General features: G+C 40.9%; 1 protein-coding gene across 1 annotated transcript in view; it reads right to left on the reverse strand.

Annotated features, from left to right (window-relative positions):
- The window catches only part of LOC123746124 (mucin-4), a 97,954-nt gene that overhangs the window by 26,659 nt on the left and 43,624 nt on the right, over positions 1–27,671 (reverse strand). Inside the window, exons 2-7 of the mRNA XM_045727406.2 lie at positions 14,948–15,066; positions 8,050–8,233; positions 6,872–7,030; positions 4,024–6,114; positions 3,063–3,362; positions 136–387 (exon numbers count right to left, since the gene is read on the reverse strand). Coding sequence (XP_045583362.1) covers positions 136–387; positions 3,063–3,362; positions 4,024–6,114; positions 6,872–7,030; positions 8,050–8,233; positions 14,948–15,063 — 3,102 coding nt within the window. The 5' untranslated portion in view covers positions 15,064–15,066. The remainder of the gene's footprint in view (positions 1–135; positions 388–3,062; positions 3,363–4,023; positions 6,115–6,871; positions 7,031–8,049; positions 8,234–14,947; positions 15,067–27,671) is intronic.

Here is a 27,671-nt window from a genome sequence, read left to right on the forward strand (position 1 = left end):
GTTCCTTCTGTGTGTGTGTGTTTGTGCTTGTGAGTGGGTGCGTGCGCGAGCGATGACAGGCTGTATAGATTACATTTTTCCCTCTTACATACAAGTCATGTACTCAAAAAAAATAGTAGACACGACCTGGCTGACCTTCTCCACGAGGAACTGACTGAGAAGAGCAACGTCGTGGATGTCCTCCATCTCCTGCACCGCCTGAGTTACATTCTTGAGAATGAGGTGGGGGTTGAAGGTGTAGAACTTATCCATCTGCAGCAGGTCACTGAGGGCACCCGAGGAAGAGCCGCGAGCCCCAAGGAGTAGCATCCCGAGGGTGGAAATAAGACTCAAGGGTGACATGACAAAGTTCCTTCGCTTGTGCTGGCTAGCGGCCTGCTTGTACACCTGCGAAAGTAGGAGCAAAGTTAATATTTTGTTATCATTTCGCATTGTGTAAGGATAACATGATGATAATAATAATGATAACATTGTGTTATCATTTCGCAAGGAGCCTATAGGGAGGAAAAAGAAAATTTGATAAGTAAAGAGTATAGTGTCACGGGATGAGGTAGCAGGGATCACCAGGCCTACAGGCGTGGTATTTTTGGTACACGCAACCCGTTCTCCAAGTCCATTCCATCCAGAGGTCGACCCCAAAGACGCATTCATCAATTTTAACATTCTGCTCATTCAAAATAGGAATTTTCTCAAATATACATTAATATTATTATATAATGTGTATATTTAGGTACTGGTTAGGTTAGGTTAGGTTAGGTTAGGTTAGGTTAGGTTAGGTTAGGTGTTTTAGGTTCTGTTGGCGATTATTTTTATTACGTGGGTGAAGCATTTACAGCGTTGTGGTTCGAACAAAAGTCGTCAACGAAGCACTTGTTCCAGAAGTGTTCGGACGTCATCAGTTGTGAGTCGCTTGTAAACAGTTTTTCATTTAAAAACAAGTGGGGGGGTTGGCGGGTGCATAGAATGAACTTTGGCCTTTGTTTATGAAGACGGGCTGGTACACGACGGTGTAGGGAGAAACCAGTGACTGAACAACCCGTCAACGACTCCATTACATCCAGTGGTCCAGCCCGTCCTCCAAACAAAGACCCAAAAGTGATTCCATGTACCCGCCAAACACCCTGTTTATGAATGAAAAACGGTTTACACACGACTCACAGCTGATTTCATTTGAACACTTACGGAACAAGTGCTTCACTCACGAATTCTGTTCGAACCACAACGGTGTAAATGCTTCACCCACGTACTACAAATACAAATAATCGCCAACGGAACCTGAACACCTAACCTATGCCTATATATGCACAAAATGCTAATATATTATAATAATAATTTATATTTGATTAAATTCCTGTTTAGAATGAACAACATGCAAAAGTGTGTGAATGCGTCTGTGGGGTCGACCGCTGCATGTAATGAACTTGGAGACGGATTGGTATATAAAGGCTACAGCTGATGCAGGCGATGAGTCACAATAACGTGGCTGAAGTATGTTGACCAGACCACACACTAGAAATTGAAGGGACGACGACGTTTCGGTCCGTCCTGGACCATTCTCAAGTCGATAAAGCTACAGCTGATGATCGAGGTCAACAATTACATTAATATACAAGAATAATATACATTTACTCGATCGACGACGTTTCGATCCCTCCTGGACTATCTTCTTGAGATGATTTCGGGGCTTTTTTTTAGTGTCCCCGCGGCCCGGTCCTCGACCAGGCCTCCACCCCCAGGAAGCAGCCCGTGACAGCTGACTAACTCCCAGGTACCTATTTTTCTGCTAGGTAACAGGGGCATAGGGTGAAAGAAGCTCTGCCCATTTTTTTCTCGCCGGCGCCCAGGATCGAACCCGGGACCACAGGATCACAAGTCCAGTGTGCTGTCCGCTCGGCCGACCGGCTCCCCTATCCTCCCCTATAGTCGTGTTAGACTACACGACTATAACACACGACTTGATAATTCGGTCCAAAACAGACCGAAACGTCGTCGTTTCTTCATCTTCTGATGTGTAGTTTGGTCATTATACCTCCAGAGGTTGAAAGGCCTTAAACTTAACACTAAACCAAGTAGTTTATAGGACAGACAGATATATATATATATACGCTTACTGGTGATCCCCGCATATTGATACTTAATTCTTTGTAAATATAAAATTGAAAATGCATGTAATAATACAATTTTAATTTATATTAGGAAATTTTCCTTTTGAAATATTGTTTGAAAAGAATATACATTATTAGCGAGATTTATATTTGGAAGAAAGGAGTAAAATTCTCTCGTGTTCACCACCTCGGGGGCTTGAAGAATGTAATTTAATTTTGCTGTGTTGGTCAGCGAGTGGAGGAAGGGAATTGGATTCCTCTTGACGGAGTAGGAAAACAATGTTAACTATACAAAGGACAATTTGTTGTGTCGATGACTTAACTGGATTCAGTCGTGCAAATTGTGTCGTCTATACATACTTGGTGATAACTACTTCTCTATTCTAGTACCTATACAGCTTAACTAGAAATACAGATTTTAGACCATAGTAAATTATTTATCTAACGTCGTTCTGATGCCCAGAAGGTAATTACACGTATTTTGTACTTATCCTTTGTATTCATTTCTACATTACTTTTCGTTCTTTGTAAATGGTTTCATAATACAAAATTTTTATCCCTCATCAGAATCTTTCATCACATGGTATTTTCGGTGAGAATGAAAGTAATTGTTTTTAAACTCTTGGGACGTAAATTGGTTCAAATTAAAAATACAGGCTTATGATAATTGTAAAGATCTTTCCAAACAGTAAATCTCTTGTTCACGAATATGTAGAATACGTTTATTAAAAGGAGTAATACCGGAGATCCTCCCCCCCCCCCCTACCTTCACCAAGAGGAAGGGTAGCCTCCTACCTTATTTATTTATTTATTTATTTATTTATTTATTTATTTATTTATTTATTTATTTATATTCAAGAAGGTACATGGGGTTTGTGAGAATACATAGCATAGTATTTACAATCTTGTAAAGCCACTAGTACGCGCAGCGTTTCGGGCAGAAAGTGATATCGTTACCTTGAAAGTAATATCGTTCATGACATTTACGAACTCCCTAACATCGGGATGAAGGCCTTCGACGGAGGCCTCCAAGCCCGGGTTGTCTTCGGGAGCTTTCAGGAGTGTGGCTGTGGGCTCTGGAGGTCCCCCATGGTCCCCGTGGTCCCCGTGGTGGTGGTGGTGGTGGTCGTCATGGTGGTGGTCGTCATGGTGGTGGTCGTGGTAGGGACTCGTGGCGTTGGGTCCCGGGAAGTCCAGTTTATCCGTGCTATTCAGGGTGGGTCGCTTTTCTTGCATCACGTCGTAGTTGTAATAGTCCTGATGGGAAAGGGATTAATAAGATTCTCATTGTTAAGAGGTACAATGATAAAGATTGATAGATACATAGAGATAAAGAGTGAAAGGTAGTCAAGCAGACATTGGAAATGGAAGCAAGCAGATAGAGAAAGATACACGTACTCATCTGAACTGTCTGCTTTTGTCTGTTAATAAAATTTGCAAGTCTACTGCTAAATTTTACGGTCTCTGAAGCTAATAAAATGGTCTTTAAAAAATACAAACCATAAAAAAAATAATTCAAGAACCAGGCTGATTAAAATATTCACGAGTACAATTTACTGTGTCTGGAAAAATAATGAAAATATACTGAAACACTGACATCTTTTTTGGATGAATTTAAAAGATGATAGCTGGAATTTATTCTATTTCCTCTTTTATAATTGATTACTTTTTTTAGTGTCGTTATTTCACACAAATAAAGTCGCTCGTTATTTCAAAAGTATTGCATATTTAAATGAACAAATCCACAAGGGCCGTGACGAGGATTCAAACCTACGTCCGAGAGCATCCCAGACGCTGCATTAATCGACTGAGCTACGACATGGTATAACAATTGCAACCAGAAATTCTACTGAATTTACTTGGATTTTCTGTGTGTATTGCATATTGTCTTCTGACCTAGAATGATCTACACCCTTACCTCGGGAATGTTATCGAGGTAGACAGGTGAACCATAGTAATCATAGAAGTTGTCCCCTTCTGTCAGGTTCCCGTTGTTGACCTCTAGCGCCTCCAAATCAATCCGGTCTTGATAACCGCTATCAGCCAGCTGCGATGGTGGGAGGACGTTGGAGTCGCTGGCGCTACTGTCTATGTAGTTGGTGTCTGAGGAGTTTGGTAATGGTGCCGGTCGTGGTAGGTCTTGGTCAGCCAGTGAGGGTCGTGGTCTTAGTGGTGTGAAAGAAGTAATTGATGGGTATCGTGTGGCTGCAGGTGGTTGTGTCGAGTCCTGTGTGTTTGGCTCATTAGTGAAGTCAAATTGCGCTGTAATTCCTAAGATTGGTGGTTGTTGTTTGGTGGAGTCATCCAAAGAAGGCTCTTGGGTGGTAGTCAAATCCTGAGTAAGTGTATTTCTAATACCGAGGACATTATTTACAAGATTTTGTGTTTGGGTAGAAAGCAAGGAGGGTGTTGGTTGTGGAATTCCATCTTCAGTCAGGTTCCTAAGAGCCTCTTGGATCGATAAAGAAAACTCATTCTGAGGGCTATCAGGAGAGTTGGGTTCCGGACGGACCTCGAGAAACGATCCAGGGCCTTCATATGGACGTAAGGGCCGGTCTTGCTGGCTTGCAGTCAAAGAATTTGGCGCTTGAGTGCTGCTTGCGGGTACTTGCCCTTCAACTGGGATAATATCATAGGGACTGTCTGGTGAAGAGGGATTGCGAAGGTCAATGGATAGAACATTGTCATTGTCGAGGGAAATGGTTGTCCTGCTGGGTGCATTAGTTGCTGGTGTCAAGTTGTTATAATCGGGCTGTGTAAGTGCCATTGGACCTTCAGGGGTATTGATTCTATGTGAGGCTGAGGGTAACGTGGTGGCTCGTAAATGCTGTTTTAAAGTAGGTATTTTTTGAGTTGTTTCATCTATCGTGGGAATTTCAGTTGCTCTCTCTGTTGCAGAATAGACTGATGCAACAAATGGCGGAGGTTGAGTTCTAATAGAAGAGGTGGTCTGAGTGTCTTTCAGAGTTTCTGTAATTGGTGGCTCTGACATATGAGTGGTTTCAGAATCCTCGAGGAAGATATTTGTGGCAAAATCCATGAAAGCCGACTGGAATGGCGAGAGGGTTGAGGCATTAGTCTCTACTCTGTGTTGTATCGCAGTAGCCTCTCGAACTGGGCCATTGACCGTCGTTGTTAGACTCGTAGGCTGTGGAGACTCGTCGCTACTGTAGGACTGTGCATACAGGTCTGTGAGAGTTAAGAGCAGTGGGTCTCCTCTGTCGAGTTTGGTCGTTAGCAGGTTACTATTTTCCTCAGTTGTGATGGTAACTTGAAGTGGGTTGTTGGTCGTGAACGCTGAGACGGTCGAGGAGTCCTCCTCAACCTCTCCAGCACTGAGTGTTGTCATTCCACTCGAGTCCTGAGCATCACCTGAAGCGTTACCTATGTAATTCCACACATTTAGACTGTTAGAAGTGACATCATTTGGAATGACAGTCTCAGACAGTCCACCTGGCCTGGAATGATAATCATCAGTGAGATATAGATCATGCCGAGTACTCGACTCTCCTTCCTCGACTTCCAGAGATTGCTCGTTCCATCCAGGAAAACGACTGTTCCATCTGTTGTTATTCGGCCGATTAGTGGTCTGGTCGACACCATCTGGTGCCTCGGTGACGAAAACTTCCCTCGTAATTATATCTTGGAGAGTAGTAGAAGCCTCGGGGGTAATGGTGGTAGTAATTGTTGTAGCAGTGGTGGTTGTAGCAGACTGGTTCCTAGGAGACCCTGTGGTGGAAGCCTGAGTGAAGGCTGACGGGAAGACGGTGGTGACAGGCTGGTCTCTGGGAGACCCGGTGTATGCAGTCTGGGGAAGAGTGGACGGGACGTCGGTGACAGGAGTGACGGTCGAGGGAGACGGCCACGGGGTCGTGAGATGATGTGGGAAGCTGAGAAGGTTCTGCAGGATTGCCTCTGGGATCTCCATGGACTCCCCGGAGGGCTGGGTGAGGTCTGCTGGAAAGTTGGTCGGCTGTTGGTGATTCTGGGCGACCTCGGACGACACGACCTGCCAGAACCGATTCACATCTTAGATTTCAATATTTGATTTACTATTTTTTGTTTAAATCTTGGTATGAAAGTTAATCTATAAATTTGAAATTATGAAATTAAATGAAATTAAACCTATAATTTTGAAATTATGAAATTAAATTAAATTAAATCTATAAACATGAAATAAAATTAAATCTATAAACATTCCAACAATTAAATTTTTCTAATCAGCGACGACACACACACACACACACACACACACACACACACACACACACACACACACACACACACACACACACACACACACAAGGGCCTCGAGGCTGAGTAGACAGCGCTCGGGGGTCGTAGTCCTAAGGGCCCGAGGATCGATTCCCGGCCGAGGCGGAAACAAATGAGCAGAGTTTCATTTACCCTGATGTGCCTGTTCAATTAGCAGTAAATAGGTACCTGGGAACTAAACAGCTGCCACGGGCTGCTTCCTGGGCATATGTGTGTGTGTCTGTGTGTCTGTGTTAGTAATAATTGTAGTAGATATAATAGAAGAAAAATAGATTGGTTAGGAAGAAAGGGTCCATGAGCTAATAGCTCGATTCGCAGACACAAATAGTAAACACACACATTCACACACAGGAAGAGGATAAAACAAACACAAAGATTTTTCTCGATTTTTTTTCGTAAATGCTGTTTTGCTTCTTTTTTCGAACTTTTTTCTTTCGAAAACAAGAGGATAAACGGTCCAAAGCATCCAACAGAAGCAAGCCGAGACTCACCTGTTGAACGGTAGAGATGACGCCCTGGATGCTGTCCTCAGGACGGGATGGGAGGGAAGGTCGAGGTTGGCTGATGGGGGTCAACTCTCCCCCTGTCTGAAATTGAAAGTTGACGCACGCACTTCCTTCTCCGAGAGGCCCAAGCTCGAACAGAAGATCCTGCGAGAGAGAGAGAGAGAGAGAGAGAGAGAGGGTGAAGTGGACAATAAAGAATAGGGAATTGCAGGAAGAGGAAAGAAGAGAAAGGGGGAGATGGCAAAAGGAAGGAGAGAGAGAGAGAGAGAGAGAGAGAGAGAGAGAGAGAGAGAGAGAGAGAGAGAGAGAGAGAGAGAGAGCAGTGTTATTGGCATGGTAGCGAAAAATAAAATTTACACAATAGCTACAGAATCCAAGAAGGCTCAATGCCAGTTCAATGTTGAATTTACAATGTTTTTGTGTTGAATTCGTGTTGTTGTTAGCTATTGAAGCCACTTGGATATATGTACCAGGTGACGGATAATGTCAGCAAACTTATGTGTTTTATATATATTTTGGTACATTATAAATTAAAAAAAAATCTCCATTACACATTACTTGTAACACAACATATTAATAGCTAGCATAATTGTACAATCAATATTGCGCAATCAATTAGATTGCAAAACATTGCTTATAATATTCTATAAGCAGTTATTGCTTATATTATATTCTATAATATAAGCATTAACTTATATTAACGTTATGCTAACATTAACATAACCACATTAACATTATTCTTAATAATAAAGCAAAAATGGGTTATAATTAAAAATAATAATAATTAAATTCTAGTTCTTTATATAATTTACAAACGCATCAAAACGGAGATAGATTTGTATTAACCTAACCTAGCAGTCATCCCCAACTGCAGCAACCCGAGTTTTGTCCATTCATATTGTCCAGTACCCTGATTCCTTAGGGGATTATCACCCTACACCCTGATTCCTTAGGATAATCCACAAACCCTGATATATTAGTATTATAGACCAACACCCTGATGCATTACCCAACACCCTGATTAGGTAGGGCTTAAAACCCGAAACCCTTCGATTCATTAGGGCAATAACCCTACCCCTCTGATAAGGTAGGGTTTTATCCTAACACCCCTGATTCATTAGGGAAATAACCCTACACCCCTGCCACTTTCCTCCCCACCACACCTGTATTTCCTGGAGAGAGATCCACTTCTGAACCAGCTGTCTGTCCACACCATACACATAGAACTGGAATCTCTTGAGACCATCTGGGATAACTGGACGCTCTGGATGCTCTGAACGCAGGCGGTCTGGAAGCTGTTGCTCCGGTAACGAGGACGCTTCGAGCGGTTGCCTAGGCGACGCCCACCTGGGAGGGAGGGGGAGACGGAAAGGGAACGATAAGGGTATTAGCGGTGCAATTAAACTTTGGAGTTTGAGGTGGAAAGGAAGGTTTTGAAGCGGCGGTGTGAGGCCTGTGAGAGATTATAAAGTGTTGTTTTGGTAGTAATTTTGAGCCCCTGACGCTCCCCATGGCGTATAGGAACTTTTTTACCCCCCTTATGAAGTCCAGGATAATCTTACATTCCCCCTATGAAGTATAGGATAATCTTACCTTCTTTCTATGGAATACAGGATAATCTTACCCTCGCTCTATGGAATACAGGGTAATTTTACCCTCTCCCTATGGAGTACAGGATAATCTTACCTTCGCTCTATGGAGTACAGGATAATCTTACCCTCGCCCTATGGAGTACAGGGTAATTTTACCCTCGTCCTATGGAATACAGGATAATCTTACCCTACATCCGGTTTACAGGATAATCTTACCCTACATCCGGTTTACAGGATAATCTTACCCTACATCCGGTTTACATGATAAACTTTCCTTCATATGACGTACAGGATCATTTAAAACCTTTCTGTAACATACATAATAATCTCAGTCTCCCTTTTATATACAAGATCCCCTTAATCTTCCTATGATGCAAGGGATCATCTCGACCTCCTTTTGGTGTACAGGATCCTTTTAACGTCCTTCGTATGTTGATGAACCCACCTCGTGAGCCATTTAAAAATGTTCAAACATCCAAGCTGTTGTTGTCTTAGTATGATATCAACTGATTTGGCCTACTCCATGCTGGCGCAATGGCAAAACTTAACCCAGAGCTTCGAGAGCGATTTCGGATGGGTTCGTGTCCTGACTCGGAGATAATTTGTCCGCCATTCCTTAACTGTTTGCATCTGTTCACCCAGCAATATTTAGGTACCTGTTTTTTTTTTAGCCGATTCGAGCGTCGTGTTCCAGGGAAAACTAGGATAAGGCTTATCATAAGCTATGGGAAGGGAGAGCGCTCAGTATCCTAATAGGATTCAGAAGTCGTCTGTTCATGTATCCACCTCTGGGCCTGGAGGCTGAGTAGACAGCGCTCGGGATTCGTAGTCATAAGGTTCCGAGTTCGATCCCCGGTGAAGGCTGAAACAAATACGCAGAGTTTCTTTCACCCTGAGGGCCCCTGTTCACCTAGCAGTAAATAGATACCTGGGAGATACACAGCTGCTACGAGCTGCTTCCTGGGGGATGTGTAACAAAAAGAAGGCCTGGTCGAGGACCGGGCCGCGGGGACGCTAAACCCCGAAATCATCGCAAGATAACCTCAAGATAACCCGTGAAAAAACAGAAAAGGCGCGTAGGTGTTATGCAAGAAACGCAATTATACGCCATTAATGGCTATTACCATCGCCTGAACACAGTTTGAATCCAGATCAATTACAGAAATGAAGTTGCCTCATATCTTGAGGTTATCTTGAGGTTATCATATGGTGTGTTATGGTAATCAGTAAATGTAGATAAGTTGAGTCTTGAGGAGCACATTATTCTCTCCAAGGGAGCTTAAAATGCAATCTATGGGCACCATCACTATGGGCTTTTTTCTTACTCAAGTAGCGTTAAAAAAGAGGTAATTATGTTCTAATGGAAAATTTGTATTGTACAACTAGCTGAGGAATTCAGTCTTTCCCGTGTGAAGAACGCGGGTTCATATCTTCACTACACAAAATTTCCTTCATTGCAGCATCTTGACAACTAAGGTCTGCTAGCTCTCCCAAGTCTAGAATCCACAGAGCACTGGTCTACTTCGGAGAGTTCCGTTATTATAATTCTTATTTGCAAAATTTTAATCCAATATTTCTACTATTAATTTTTTTATATAATTTGTTAATGTACTTTGACTAATAATATTAATATGAATTAAAAAGTTATGAAAACAAATCGTGTATTAAACTTGATTATTTGTTGAATATTTTATTGTCTGCGTCGAGGAAAAGGAATGAAGACTCAAATTGAATGACGGATAAGCTGGAGAGAGAGACTCAAGAATTTATTACATAGATGACTGAAATCCTTGAGAGAAACCACTGTGGTGAGGGCTGTGGGCCTCCCAGCTCTTCTCTCAATATTTTTACTTAATTTTCTATTCGGATTCCAGCCTCATATTAGAGATACATCGAGAGGTATTGCATTGAATTTTAAAAAGCAATGCAGTAAGGGAAATAAAATGCAATAAAAATAAAACATTTTACTTTTCTGGTCTCGTTTTCATTTCTACTCTCTCTCTCTCTCTCTCTCTCTCTCTCTCTCTCTCTCTCTCTCTCTCTCTCTCTCTCTCTCTCTCTCTTTCTCTCTCTCTCTCTCTCTCTCTCTCTCTCTCTCTCTCTCTCTATCTCTCTCTCTCTCTCTCTCTCTCTCTCTCTCTCTCTCTCTCTCTCTTTCTCTCTCTCTCTTTCTCTCTCTCTCTCTCTCTCTCTCTCTCTCTCTCTCTCTCTCTCTCTCTCTCTCTCTCTCTCTCTCTCTCTCTCTCTCTCTCTCTCTCCCTCTCTCAATATCGCGTCTAATACGAATGTTATTTCGGAAGCTATTTAACACAAAATAGACGAGATTCACTTTAAAAAATGTCTGTTTTATAATCTTACTGCTGAGCTTAAAACTGCAAGGTGCTGGACATTTATTGATACCTTAGAAAATTGATGAGTTAGTTTATCTTCTGTAGTATATCAAAGTGTTGCACTTTATCTCCATTCGACAGACATTTTATCATCTTATATATCAGAAGATATATATATATATATATATATATATATATATATATATATATATATATATATATATATATATATATATATATATATATATATATATGTCGTACCTAGTAGCCAGAACGCACTTCTCAGCCTACTATGCAAGGCCCGATTTGCCTAATAAGACAAGTTTTCCTGAATTAATATATTTTCTCTAATTTTTTTCTTAAGAAATGATAAAGCTACCCATTTCATTATGTATGAGGTCAATTTTTTTGTATTGGAGTTAAAATTAATGTAGATATATGACCGAACCTAACCAACCCTACCTAACCTAACCTAGCCTATCTTTATAGGTAAGGTTAGGTTAGGTAGCCGAAAAAGTTAGGTTAGGTTAGGTTAGGTAGGTTAGGTAGTCAAAAAAACAATATTTCATGAAAACTTGGCTTATTAGGCAAATCGGGCCTTGCATAGTAGGCTGAGAAGTGCGTTCTGGCTACTAGGTACGACATATATATATATATAAATATGGAAAATGGAAATGAAAAAGAATTGTTGTGGTTTCGGCTTATGGAATGTCGTAAATATGGAAACACCAGTGATGTTTTTTTTCATCAGTTAAAATAAATTTGACCAAAGTTATGACTAAGTTAGCGCTCTTGGTTTGCAAACGTAGAAGTTATATTAGATTATAACTTCATGAAGGCATTTGCAGTTTTTGTTTGCCTTTTAGAATTAACAGTTTTTGTAACGGAGTTTGAAAAATTAAAACTATATATATATATATATATATATATATATATATATATATATATATATATATATATATATAATATATTATATATTATATATATAATATATATGAGGGCTTAATTACATATATATATGAGTGATACTGGCATTATAATGGCATCCATTGGAGGAGACAATGTACTTTTAACTTTTTGTGTGTGTGTATTCACCTAGTTGTGCTTGTGGGGGTTGAGTTCTGCTCTTTCGGGCCCGCTCTCAACTGTCAATCAATCAATTGTTACTAACTACTAACTTTTTTTCCTCCTCATACACACACACACGCCTAGGAAGCAGCCCGTAACAGCTATCCAACTCCCAGGTACCTATATACTGCTAGGTAACAGGGACATCGGGGTTGAAAGAAACTCTGCCCATTTTGTTTCTGCCATCACTGGGGGATCGAACCTTGACCTTAGGATTACGAGTCCAGAGCACTGCCCATTCAGCTATCAGGGCCTCCTTGTACATGTGTATATGCACACAATGTATATGTGTTTAAGCCACACATACGTCTGTGTGTATGTGTCTTTATGTATTTCATCACTAATCATCTAATATAACAGGGTATTATTATCCTCTCTATTTACTCGTATCTACATTAGCTTCAGTTTCCTTCAGTATCAGGAGCTCCACTTTAAGATGATTGGCTTCAGCAGCCACCCTGGAAACACAAACCGAAACTGTCTCTATTTTCCGCTTGTTACAACTTGAAATAAAGTTGTTACATCTTGGCTTAACGTGTTTATGACGTATTAGAACGTTGTTATAACTTGCTATATTGGTTGTTATAACTGGTTAGGTGTTGTTAAAACTTGCTCGAACGTTGTACCAACGTCGTAGTTTCGGTGTGTGTTTGGTGGGCATCTGGTCCTGCGTTCTTTTAATTAATACCGACATATTTTCAACGCCTCTTGATGGTATAGATTTTTAATTTCGTTTTAATTGAAATGACATAAAAATCAGGTTTACTTTTTTTAAAATTCGTCACTTTTTTTTTACCATTGTCATAGTTTTTTTTTAGCTTATTTCTATATTTTTTTAACTTCATTATTATCCATCGTTTGCACCATTGTCATAGGTTTTTTAGCTTATTTCTATATTTTTTTAACTTTATTATTATCCATCGTTTTTGTCGTGCACATCTAGTACACGACAAAGAAAATCGTCTTTACAAACGACAAGTTCTGTATCGTTTGCGTTTGAGGATATCACTGCTATCATGTGTAATATAGAATGTACAATATATGGTAAATTGTGATCAAGGATTGTGATCAATGTCATCAATGATTCCAATTTTTTTTCAAGTCGACATGAGATGACAGAAAGAATAATGTCAAGGTATTAATTCTCAATGGAAAAGTTGATTAAAATTACATTCAAACATCATCATCGATCTGAAGCCAATTGATTAATTTTGGAACACTCTTACTGAAGGTAAACCGCCGTCTGCTCTCCCTGGAACACTCTTACTGAAGGTAAACCCCCGTCTGTTCTCCCTGGAACACTTTACTGAAGGTAAACCGCCGTCTGCTCTCCCTGGAACACTTTACTGAAGGTAAACCACCGTCTGTTCTCCCTGGAACACTTTACTGAAGGTAAACCCCCGTCTGTTCTCCCTGGAACACTTTACTGAAGGTAAACCACCGTCTGTTCCCCCTGGAACACTTTACTGAAGGTAAACCCCCGTCTGTTCTCCCTGGAACACTTTACTGAAGGTAAACCGCCGTCTGCTCTCCCCGGAACACTTTACTGAAGGTAAACCACCGTCTGTTCTCCCTGGAACACTTTACTGAAGGTAAACCCCCGTCTGTTCTCCCTGGAACACTTTACTGAAGGTAAACCCTTGTCTGTTCTCCCTGGAACACTTTACTGAAGGTAAACCGCCGTCTGTTCTCCCTGGAACACTTTACTGAAGGTAAACCACCGCCTGTTCTCCCTGGAACACTTTACTGAAGGTAAACCACCGTCTGTTCTCCCTGGAACACTTTACTGAAAGTAAACCCCCGTCTGTTCTCCCTGGAACACTTTACTGAAGGTAAACCGCCATCTGTTCTCCCTGGAACACTTTACTGAACATAAATCGAATCTTTCCACCATGGAACATTTTATTGAAGTGTACCGAGGATTATTAAAGCAACAACAAATCCCTACAAACCCAAAAGCAAGTATACTTTAGTCCTGAACATGGTCCTGTATAAAGTAAACTCTCAGTGAATATACACTGATAAACGTGGTAGATTTCTACGTGTATATATATCCCAGTGTAAAGGTAACGGGTCAATATCCCTGGGGCCAGATTCACGAAGCAGTTACGCAAGCACTTACGAACGTGTACATCTTTTCTCAATCTTTGACGGATTTGGTTACATTTATTTAACAGTTTACAAGCATGAAAACTTCCCAATCAACTGTTGGTATTGTTATAAACAGCCTCCTGGTGCTTCGGGGTTCATTAACTGTTTAATAATTGTAAACAAAGCCGCCTAAGATTGAGAAAAGATGTAAAGGTTCGTAAGTGATTGCGTAACTGCTTCGTGAATCTGGCCCCTGGTGTCCGGTTTTTCGTGTGTTTCCAAGGAAACTCAATCTCCCTTCTACAGCGTCCTGATGGGTATATCGCACGCTCTGATCAGCCGTGTTGAGATCGGCCCGCATAATCTTCCCGTTTCCATCAGATACAATGAGGTAACACAAATTTATTTTTTTCAGCGTTCCTCATCTTTTACCGAAAGGCTGGTTTAGGCAGAGCGCGGAGCTGCGCGCAGGACAGATTCCGTTACCATACACACCGCAAATTGGAATTCGATGAAGGAGACGCCAAACTGGTTCATGTGTTTGCCACGAAGCTGGTCGTCTGGAAGTCTATCACTCATAAATTCCGTTTCTTCGCCGTCATGAGGAGGGAGCCAACGGTCTGCTGCTTCTCCTCCTCCTCCCTCATGTCTCCAGAAAGCCAGAAGGATCGTTTATCATATCCAATGCTCCTAAATCACATCTTTAGTAAACCTTGCCATAATAAATCTACCTTTTATCTTATAACAATAACTTCGCCAAGGGTAAACAAAAAATATTAAAGACTACCGTTACAAATCTCTCCAATGACCAACTAGTCAGCAGAAACTAAATTTACAGAGAAATAAAGCCTACATTGTAGTCCTTTGTCGGGGCTCTGGACCCCTTTCAACGCGTCCAATTCAACTCCGGCGACACTTACCCCAGAACAGCAGAAGGGTTGGAGTGGCTGGAGTCTGCCAGGGATGCTGGACTTCCTAGCATCGTCAGGAGAGCAAATAACACCTGATGAAACGACTGTTGCATCCTGAAGGCCATTCCCTGTGGAGAGAGAGAGAGCGCGAGAGTAAGGACAAGCTGAACAAGTGACTTCGTGATGAATTATTCAGTAAGAGTTAATTGGGCTAAGAGTAATTAGTTAATGAGCAAGTGGAGAAGCTGACGGAATGAGTAATTAAAGATCTCGTCTGAAAAAGAGGTGGAAATGATGATGGGGGCGAGGTGAGAGAGAGACCTGAGTGATATGTTACAGTTTTAAGTTTATAAGTCATTTAAGAGAGCCCAAGCATGTGGAAGTTGAGCTAGTCTTTGTTAGTTACGATATTTTATGTCAATTAACAATGTTTTCCTTCATTTTAAGTTGTGTCAGTTGCGTTATCTTAGAATCTCTCAAAATGTCTAGCGATTTAAGAAGTACGTTTTATATGCGACTTATTTGTTTGAAAGTGCGGCTTAATTTGAAATAGAACATTACACCAAAATTTGATTCCATGTCTGAGGAGGAACGAGGTCACACAACTAGTATGTAGTAATGTGCATCTACTTACACTACCCTTCGCCTACCCTTCATCACCATCTGTATTCTGCACCTTCCCTACCCTTCATCACCATCTGTAATCATCACCTTCCCTACCTTTCATTACCTTAAGTATTCCTCACTTTCCTTAAAATTCATATTACCTATCTTTATCTTCATGAGGTTATCTTGAGGTGATTTTGGGGCTTAGTGTCCCCGCGGCCCGGTCCTCGACCAGGCCTCCTTTTGATACACACCCCCCTGGAAGCAGCCCGTAACGGCTGTCTAACTCCTAGGTACCTATTTACTGCTACGTGAGCAGGGGGGCATCAGGGTGAAAGAAAATCTGCCAATTTGTTTCCGACTCCACCGGGGATCGAACCCGGAACCTTAGGACTACGAATCTCGAGTGCTCTCCACTCAGCTGTCAGGCCTCCCCCTTCACCACATTCCCTACCCTTCACCACATTCTCAACCCTTCCCTACTTTTAATCATCTTCCTTAAAGACTATCATCATCAATAAACAAACTTTTTCCCTCTTCCCACCCTCATCCACTCCTCTTCCCCTCTTCTATCCCTCTTATATAACCCCCCCTCATCTTTCCCCTTGGTTCCCTCACACTCTTCCCCCATCCTCCCTACCCTCTCAGAAAATTTATTATTACGAAGCACTGTAACTGCTCAACAAATCTATGGAAAACTCAACAAATATTTCAGGCTTGATGAAAATCGCACGCCCATGACACGTCCCTACCCAACCTTGAAAAAAAAATCTTAGATACAGATAACGCAATTCTCTCCACATCCCCCATAGGTATCTAAAAGTGCAGAATTTCTTCTGACTTGGCTAACTTACAATTTTGTGGGGGTCACCAATGGAGCCGATTCCCTTTTAATGGACGCAATGGGGGACGACCTTGACCTACCTATGTCAGCCCCCCCCCCCCACATTACCAGCCATCATGCAAAGCGTGGCCACCAATGTCGGAAAACTCGACACCATTTACTGATATTAAATACAATATGCAGATAATATTGCTGCTGTTGTGTAAATAACAAATTAACCTTAGAAATAGTGTTTATTCATACTGAAAATGAAGCACAGTGGAAATTTCCGTCAATAGAAAATGGGATATGATTGCCACATGTCGCTAATAATTCACTAGCTAATTCTGTCGAGAACATTCTTAATATAGCAGCATTTGGACTGTAATCATCATAAGAATATCTTACTTCAATCAACTTAATTATTATTACCAAAATAGAGTAAATGTGACCTTCCTACCTCTTAATTAATAAATTAAATAAAAAAAGGGGGCATTATCTTCAAATTTGGCCAAAATATGCATTAAGGGGGCATTTCCCTCCTGGACAAAAAGTTGTTCAATGTCAACCAATATTTTTTGACTATTTGTACATGAAAAGGGCTGCAATTGTCCCAAGTTTCAGTACTGCAGCGAAAATAGAAGGGGAGATTTTTTGTTTTTTTGTTTTTTTTTCAACGAAGTTTACACATTTTCAAAATTTATTGACATCTGGACAAGAGTCAGGGTGTGGGTGGAGGAGAGCGGCCAGTAATTGTTAGACCAGAGTCGCGGGAGCAGAACAGTTCCAATAATATTCCATTGGACGAAGTGTTATGGAGACTAAATTAGTACTTCCATCAACGAGTTTCCGTGGTGTAGTGGTAAGACACTCACCTGGCGTTCCGCAAGCGCTTTGTCATGGGTTCGTATCCTGGCCGGGGAGGATTTACTGGGTGCAAATCCTTAACTGTATCCTCTGTTTAACTAAACAGTAAAATGTGTACTTGGTTGTAAAAACGATTCTTCGTGGGGGTCGTATTCCAGGGACCTGCCCGAATCGCTAAGCGTTCTAGTGGCCGTACAAGAATGTAACAACTCTTGTATATATCTCAAAAAAAAAAAAAAAATGCAGTCATCATCTAAACAGGGAAATGTCTTTCCGAAATCTTATCGAGTCATTCATGGCCAGTAATGTTAGGTAGATAAAATTATTTTCAGGTTAGAACACGCGACAGCGACATAACCCAGGCAATTATTCCTTGGTCTTTATCTTATAATTAATTACCAATATATAGGCTCATATAGCTGTCATATATATAGGATTACTGCTATTATTGCAAGTGCCATTCGACAGGTTTAGCAGAAGAGGAACAAGAATTAATCCTAGAACTACAGTACATTAGTTGGAGGCCAGCCACACCCACAAATTGGATCGTCTGGCTTATTCATCCGTGTTCCTACTGGTTGACTAGGCACACTACCATACAATAAGATATTTTTATTACACCCTATTTTTAATTACTAATATATGTAGTCTAACACTGTAGTGAATGTCTGCTAATCAATAGTTTTGATTAACTACATATAAACAATATAAATCCCCATAATGTGTAAGGTGACCGATGTGTAAAGATATTTTAGAAATACAGTCCACTAAACATCACACAATTTGCTATCGAAATATATAAACCTAAAATATAAATTCTATATAAATTCATATAAATTAAATCAATATAAATCTCACAGGTCGGTTCCCCACAACCAATCTCAAATGGACAGAAGCAGCCAATGCTATGCGAATTTTAGAGCTTAAACTCAATTATCGGGACAGTGAGTAACTAACTTTTTCAATCTATAGATGGCAGTTCACCATCCCCCATGAGTCAAAATTATTCCCCATGGAGGAAATAATATGTTTAAGAAGTTTGTGTCTCACGAGTCTTGATGCATTCTTGTCGCACTAAATTATATTCTTGTTGCAAATTGAACATTGTTGCAATATTAGCAACATATGCGGGACGGTAATGTATTATTTTGAGGTTTAAGAGATGAAACTTAAAGGGGGTTAAAGAAGGTTTAGAGTGAACCAGAGAGGAATCTTCAGGGCGTTAACCGGGGTTCAGAATGATTTAAAGGGAATCTTAGAGCATGAACAGAGGTTCCGAGTGAGCCAGAAGAGGATCTTAATTGATCCATGAAAATGAGGCGTCAGTGGATAAATGGATCTTAAAGATCACTGTATGGGTAAAAGTGTTGAGTCTGTGATTGAAAGGCGTTATATCCTTTAGTGGATGGATGGAAGTTACGGATAAAGGATAGAAGCCATTATCTGATTATTGGATACATGAAATATGGTTAGTCAGTGGACGAAACTGTGAAATCACTAGAAGGATAAAACTATTAAGCCAGTGGACAAAAGTAACTATTTGGCCAGTGGATAAATGGAACAGGTTATGTCGATGGTTGTAGGAAACCTGTTGTGCCAGTGGGTGGATGGGTGGAACTGTTACTGTCATTTAAATATTATATATTTTAGGCTGAGTCGTAACTCTGATGCCTTAATAATGCCTCTAAATCTCACGCATGTCACTCAAAGAACCGGCTACAAGAATAGAGAAATGTATAGAAGAGAACACGAGGAAAGTAAGGCAAATAGTCCAGACAGACGAGGTAGTTTGGTGGAAAGTGAGGAAGTACGCAATGAAAACTACCCCTTTAAATTCTACTCGCAACTATCCACATAAGGCACAGTTATCTCCTAAGCTAAGATAATGGGTCTTTATAAGAGAAGGCAACAGAAAATGGAGACGCAGCCTTAAGGAGTTCAGGGATAACTAACCTAGAAATGGATTAAGTGCCTTGCGCCACCGAAATGATGACAGAGAAATTGCTATCCGGCTCTGATAATTCTTCGGGAGTTGATCGGAAATGGGAGAGAAAATTGGGTTTGTGGTAATGGATCAGTGCTCGGTGCATGAGGGAGGAAGAGAAGACTGGGATAGGAGTTTGGAAAGTAGAATCAAAGGAATAGGGGACAAGCAGAGACACGAACCATGAGAGGATAAAAAAAGATAAGAAACGGTTATTGGAGAGGGTGGAAAGGTTAGCGATGTAAAGTTAAAGCTGGAGTAAGAGAGAGGGAAGAAGACGTCGTGAAGGAAATCTATGATGTAAGACAATGGATGAGATAGAGGGAGTTAATAATAACTGCAAGAAGTTACCAAGGGCTTTAGAAATTCATACCATACACTCTGAACTGTGTGATCTGTCCGGCTTGGGGTTGGGGGCCTTCTTTTGATAATTACTGCCTCGTCCCGCCCTGACTCGCCTTATGTCTTCCTATTTCTCTATCCGTCACTACACATCTTAACAGAAACTTTGCATCGAAAAAGGATTTAGAACATTCAAACAAACTCGTGTTGTTTCTTGCATCCCATTAAAAACCAATCATGTATCCAGATATTTCAATTCACAACATACCAAACATTGACTACCAGCAAAAGTAGCAACTCTGCCAACTACTCCCATTACCGAAATGCATGAGTTGTCAAACATCGACCAGCAGCAGCTGGTCTAACAACCACTCCTAGGACAACCCTACCAACATCTCCCATTACAGAAATGCATGACTTTTCTCCCATACCGTTACAGTGCTCTTTTTACATTAATCATTTGTTCATTCTGCAGCATATGATACAAGGCTAAATTATCCAGTGGGTCCAGTTTTATATCTTCATGTTCATAAGTAAATAATTTTAATCCTCCTTTTTTATGGGACATTTACAATCACAAGTATCATACAGTTTTGTGAAGATGAACAAGACGTTTTAGGTCGGTATATAACGATCACTCTGACCAATCCAGCTCCTCGAAATGTTGTCACCTGTGCGGAGAGTGGACTTACGCGACTACGTTAAGAATGCGTTATAAATCTACGTTGATCTTCATCTTCCCAGCTGACTAAGACCCAGCCCCTTAGAACATGTAGCTTTCTCTAAGTGACATTCGAGTAAAAAGGTCTAAGGACCTTCAAACTCTCGCGCCAAGGGAATTTCATTTTAATAAACTCAAACATGAATAGAAACGGTATTCATGGAGAAATAAATTAAAATACAGCCAATAATGCACAATACAGCAGTTAATATGAGCAAAAATATTAACACCTTTTTTCAAATTATTGGCGTTAGCTTAAGAGGCTGAAATACGCACAGTGAGCTTACGAACTAAGTACACACACACACACACACACACACACACACACACACACACACACACACACACACACACACACACACACACACACACACACACACCATAATGTGAGCCTGATCAAGATAAAGTTTACACTACACTCCGCAATGTCCCATTAAATACCGGCCTTGCCAGCACGAGGGCCGATGCACGAGCCGCAATACGAGTTAATTTCCTATCCCACGGGGCTCAGCCCTCCGCCATCCGGCTTTTATGACGAGTTAATTACCAATTACTGGACAAAGTATTGGCGAGGAGAGAAATATGCGGGGGTGAAAGATTGAGCGCAAGTGAGTGTGTGTGTGTGTGTGTGTGTGTGTGTGTGTGTGTGTGTGTGTGTGTGTGTGTGTGTGTGTGTGTGTGTTTTCTTCAAATAGTTATAGTTTTCTTATTATTGTTGAAAACCCTTCGCACACCTGACAAGAGCTGAGTTACGATGTTTCAATCCGTTCTAGACCATTATCAAGTCCAGGACACACCTGGATAGACGGATGGACCAAAACGTTATCACTATTTTCAGGTGTGTGGGTTGGGTATCTAATTTTCAGATGTGTGGGTTGGGTTTCTAATTTTCAGATGTGTGGGTTGGGTGTCTAATTTTCAGATATGTGGGTTGGGTGTCTAATTTTCAGATATGTGGGTTGGGTGTCTAATTTTCAGATATGTGGGTTGGGTGTCTAATTTTCAGATATGTGGGTTGGGTGTCTAATTTTCAGTCACATTATTGTGAATTATTTTCTGCTTATGACGTAATTTTTTTAGTTTCTTTTGATGCTTATAGTAGACAGGAGGGCTGTGTAGGCCTACCTGTTCCTTTGTCACGCTGCACGCCAAAACAGTTGATTGTCTCCCGGGCATCTATATGGCGCTAGGAGAACAGAGGCACCAGGTGAATGGAAACTTTGCATTATGGGTGTTCTGCCTCGGGAATCGAACCCTAAACATTTCAGCTCTGAATCGAAGTGCGTGTGAATTCGAACATATAGTACATTAACGTATGTATTTTTATCATGTATATATGTGTGTCTGCTTGTCAGTGTATACATTTTTTTGTGAATGTGTATGTTCTGTATGAATCGTTGTGTTCTTGTGTGTGTACGTATGTTATCCTGAGTATGTGTTTTTATGCCTTTTGTGTATCGCTGTCATTGTCTCGCAGTAACTATGTTCATCTTTGCCTATTTGTCTGAGTCTCTCTAAGTGTTCGTCTCTGTGTCCACCATCTCAATATTTTAACCATTTCCTCCACTCCAACACGGGAACTAACAAATCCCCTCCACTCCAACACGGGAACTAACAAATCCCCTCCACTCCAACACGGAAAACTAACAAATCCCCTCCACTCCAACACGGGAAACTAACAAATCCCCTCCACTCCAACACGGGAAACTAACAAATCCCCTCCACTCCAACACGGGAAACTAACAAATCCCCTCCACTCCAACACGGGAAACTAACAAATCCCCTCCACTCCAACACGGGAACTAACAAATCCCCTCCACTCCAACACGGGAAACTAACAAATCCCCTCCACTCCAACACGGGAACTAACAAATCCCCTCCACTCCAACACGAGAACTAACAAATCCCCTCCACTCCAACACGAGAACTAACAAATCCCCTCCACTCCAACACGAGAACTAACAAATCCCCTCCACTCCAACACGAGAACTAACAAATCCCCTCCACTCCAACACGGGAACTAACAAATCCCCTCCACTCCAGCATGGAAACTAACAAATCCCCTCCACTCCAACACGGGAACTAACAAATCCCCTCCACTCCAACACGGGAAACTAACAAATCCCCTCCACTCCAACACGGGAACTAACAAATCCCCTCCACTCCAACATGGGAAACTAACAAATCCCCTCCACTCCAACACGGGAAACTAACAAATCCCCTCCACTCCAACACGGGAAACTAACAAATCCCCTCCACTCCAACACGGGAACTAACAAATCCTTACACTCCATCACTATAACCAATGTCTCCACTTAGAACCTGTCACCAATCCCCTCTACACGCTGGTACAAGCCTCAAATCCTCTCCCCACGCCTCCGCAAGCTCAACTGAGTCCAATTAGGTGAACAGCAGCGCTACCTTTCCTCCAGCACTGCATGTTTGGTTGTGTGAATTCACTCCAAAACAGATGATAACCAAAATTAAAATTAATCCAATAATTAAAAAAACTGACTTTTACCAATACTAAAGCTATGATAGCAAACGGTGCCTTCTGTAATATATTAAAATTTATAGGAAGCCGTGTTTTTGTTGCAAATTGATATTAATGGAAAATGTGTTTGCTAAATATTTTCGAATAGTGTATACCTTCTCTTTTACCTGTTGGTAAATATAATTATTTGTGTATATGAAAACACAAGCGGGTAATGCTTGACTGAGAGGCAAGAAATATGAGATGAAATAAAAGAGCTCTTGCAAGGATGTTGCAGTCAACTCGTGTAAGGTAATTCCTCGACTCTGTTGCAAGCTCTCCTTAACAAGGGACTCTCGCTTTTTGACATGAGAGAAGAAAAGCTCTGTTAAGAGGATTGCAAGAAAGTGGAAGAGAAGATGTTGCGGTCATAAGGTGCGTGTACTCAACTCACCTGTAACTCGGAGGAATGAACGAAAAGCATGAGTAGAGGTTAATAGCCTGGGACCAGATTCACGAAGCAGTTACGCTAGTACTTACGAACGTGTACATCTTTCCTCAATCTTTGACGGCTTTGTTTACATTTATTAAACAGTTTACAAGCATGACAACTTCCCAATCAACTGGTTTTATAGTTATAAACAGCCTCCTGGTGCTTCGGAGTTCATTAACTGTTAATAATTGTAAACAAAGCCGCCAAAGACTGAGAAAAAATGTGCAGGTTCGTAAGTTCTTGCGTAATTGCTTTGTGAATCTGGCCGATAGGACAAGACGATGGGTCCCTAGTGCGTCTTGATCGCCGGAGTGGAGATTGGTAATGATGCGTGAGCATTATTGGAATTAGATTGTGTCCGTGTTTGGGTGATTGTGTGTGATGATTTTGCAATACAGAGAGAGAGGAGTTTGGATTAATGAGGCGAGGTTCACTAGACACTTTGAAAAGGATGTTGATAGAAACACTGAATATTTGCATTCCTGTAAATTGCATTGTGAGAGAGAGTGTCCTTGTTTCGTGTCCAAAAATGAGTCAATTAGTTTTATGGGTAATGATTTTGTTCACAAAATAACGAAACCAGATTGCCCATATAGTATGTAGGGTTGGGTATAGCGAGAAATAGGTAGATGGATTAGGTGGTATGGGTGTTAAGGAAAAGTGGGGCATTTGGAGAAATAGGGAGATAAAGAGTACTTGGAATAGGAAGTTTGAGAGAATCATTGAGGAAATTGGACGAAGTGTGAGTAAGTTCACAGCTGATCTGGTGACGGAAAATATCATAATGGATGAGTCTGAGTACAGATCACCTGGTTTGTAATACTGATTGGTTATAGCTATAAAGCACATACAAGTAGTAAATACACCAGCATAAATCTCCACAACTCCTCAAGGAACACAGACACACATCAGGGCCAAAGGAAATTAATAACAAAGGAAGCCAGAAGAATTATGTAGCTAAAATACACCAGAAAAATACCACACAAAGATCGGCCGACGATACTTTAAGGCGAAAACGACGTTGCTAAGATTACGATCTTATAATTAGTAAGTCGATATTATTGTAGATAACTCAGAAATATATATATATATATATATATATATATATATATATATATATATATATATATATATATATATATATATATATAAATGTGTGTGTGTTTGTGTGATTTTTTTATTATTAGTTGTCATGAATCAAAATATATGTATATGATGAGGACTGCAATTACATTTTCCTTTCCTCATTATTGGATAGGCCGTTGGTAATTAAGAGTTAATGACTTCTGTGGCGAGTGATATAATCCCCCCACGCAGATATTTTTGTACCTGGCGGCTTAATTATCGTCGACAACAGGAAATGTCCAATTTAAGGCTGGACAACAAATCATTTTGCTAACAACCGTGTACATAAATGTGTTTTATCGCTGTGTGTGTGCTTGTCTCATATATATATATATATATATATATATATATATATATATATATATATATATATATATATATATAATATGTGGTACTCTTAAACCGAGACATTGACTCTCCTGGTACAAAACAACACATCTGGATGTGTTTTAGGTCGTAGGGAAGAGAGAAAGTAATATTATGGTCTGTAATATCACAGACAAAAACCGAAGATATAGGTGACTCTGAGAGCCCTTGGTGTTATTGGAGAACACTGGAACACTGCCAGCAGAGGGAGCAGAACCCTCCCTTTACATCCTCGACAATGTTTACTGTTATATCCACCTCTTCGTAAATTTTATAACTTCTTCATAAGAGTCGCTGGAAAAGTAACTAGGAGACATTTTTTTTTAATTAAGGCGAGGTATTCTTGGATGTTTTAAGTTATTATTAGATTTTAAGAATGTGTTTTTAAGGTTTTAGCTTCTCAAGGCTTCAGCAAGGCAGTTAAATATCATAGGAATGTTTTGAAGCTTAGTTAATGTTTACTATGAGCTAACTTAGTTAAATGTTAACTATGAGCTTGCGAGGGTAATTCAGCATTGTTGTGATGTCAGTCCACACTGTTGGAAAGACTTTTGACAACTCTAGTAATGTTCACTAGATATGTGAAATATTGACTATTCCCATTGGATCCTCCACTTGGAATGGAAGATGAAGCAACGGCCTCGTCTCTTACAGGGATATCGTTCGATCCTTGAAGGTTCAAGCTGCTGGGAACAGTTCCTGGATTCCATCCACATATTCCATCATCTTGTCTCCAAATGCTTTATTGAGCCTGTATCTGAGAACATGTCTGTGATATGCATACACATTAGCATTAGCATTTACAAACATACTAATATATATATATATATATATATATATATATATATATATATATATATATATATATATATATATATATATATATATATATATATAATATTACAACTACCCGGTTATATTACTCTAACGTCAAGCTGGAGCAGTCAGTGTCGTCTATTGAGAGAAAAATTATCATTCTAGTGATTGCGAATCAGAGACTATAGTGTACCGTGAGAACAGGAACATTAAAATTATCCCGTTTCCACATTCATAGGATGCGATGGCGTGAGCTTGGAGATGAGAGGTAAAAAATGAATGTGAAAGGTTATAAATACTAGAAATATATGTATTGTCTTCCACTCGTTATATCATGCGCACAATATATTATCATGGCTGAACAAACACACACACACACACACTCTAGCAGTTGTCCACGGAAGCATCCAGCCATTTCGTAAGAGTTATGATTTACAGTTCTCGTAAATTTTCATGTGTAGTATATGTAAATATACCCCTTCACTCCTTACTTATAAACCATATTAATCCATCCTTTTCAATGACAGTTTCCCATGGATATTTCTTTTACTCTTTCCCCACCTATTAACTCTCTACCTATTAACACATTCACCCTCTGCCCTCACCTTCCCGGCTTCCCTTTCCTCTATTTCCTATATAATATACTCGAGGACATACTCTTCGCCACTCTACCTTCATCGATTCGTTTAAAACGTACCCAAACAATTGATATACTCTCTCCTCATTGTCTCCCTGACGTTTAACGTTGTCTCCATGACGTTTAACGTTGTCTCCATGACGTTTAACGTTGTCTCCTTGACGTTTAACGTTGTCTCCATGACGTTTAACGTTGTCTCCATGACGTTTAACGTTGTCTCCATGACGTTTAACGTTGTCTCCATGACGTTTAACGTTGTCTCCATGACGTTTAACGTTCTCTTAACACCACACAAGCTTCTAGAAATTGTCTATATCTTGTGCTCTATCTTAGTTTTGTTTTTGTTTACATTTATGCCATACATAAATGTAAACAAATGCACTATATCTCACTCCTTCATACAGCCTTCTTTCATCTACTTCCATTTCGTATTTTCTTTCACTACGACTTTCACTGCAGCATTCACTTTGATTCTGAGGTATTTTGGGTCGTATCACATACCCCAAAGATTCCCCTCCCCCAGGGATTCCCAGGAGGATTATTTGTTGTTATAGATTCAGCTACTCGGAACAAGTTCCAAGTAGCACGGGCTATGGTGAGCCCGTAACTTACCTGGCACAGGAGCGGGGCAAGTAGCACGGGCTATGGTGAGCCTGTAGTGGACTTAACTGGCACAGGAGCGGGACAAGTAGCACGGGCTATGGTGAGCCCGTAGTGGACTTACCTGGCACAGGAGCGGGGCAAGTAGCACGGGCTATGGTGAGCCTGTAGTGGACTTAACTGGCACAGGAGCGGGGCAAGTAGCACGGGCTATGGTGAGCCCGTAGTGGACTTACCTGGCACAGGAGCGGGGCAAGTAGCACGGGCTATGGTGAGCCCGTAGTGGACTTACCTGGCACAGGAGCGGGGCAAGTAGCACGGGCTATGGTGAGCCCGTAGTGGACTTACCTGGCACAGGAGCGGGGCAAGTAGCACGGGCTATGGTGAGCCCGTAGTGGACTTACCTGGCACAGGAGCGGGGCAAGTAGCACGGGCTATGGTGAGCCTGTAGTGGACTTAACTGGCACAGGAGCGGGGCAAGTAGCACGGGCTATGGTGAGCCCGTAGTGGACTTACCTGGCACAGGAGCGGGGCAAGTAGCACGGGCTATGGTGAGCCCGTAGTGGGTCCCAGAGGAGGAGAACGACCCCGTGACCTGGAACATACCATCGTCCATCTCCGCCCGACCAGCCGGGACTTCGTTTCCCAGGACAAAATAATTGAATTCCGAAGGTGATAATGAGTTCGAGGTCCCTAGGCACTGCTCCTCCTCCTCCTGTTTCTTCTTTCTTGTTACACTAAAAATGTTTGGTTTCTATAATCCATCTTTTCCCAAAAAGTTTTATAAGAGAATTGCTGTATCTTATGAAAAAAAAACGTCTAGAAAAATATTTTTTAGGTGTATATGGAGGTCTTATACGGCCAAATGTTATATTTTCAG

Source organism: Procambarus clarkii, chromosome 78 (assembly GCF_040958095.1).
Source record: "Procambarus clarkii isolate CNS0578487 chromosome 78, FALCON_Pclarkii_2.0, whole genome shotgun sequence".
Lineage (NCBI taxonomy): Eukaryota > Metazoa > Arthropoda > Malacostraca > Decapoda > Cambaridae > Procambarus > Procambarus clarkii.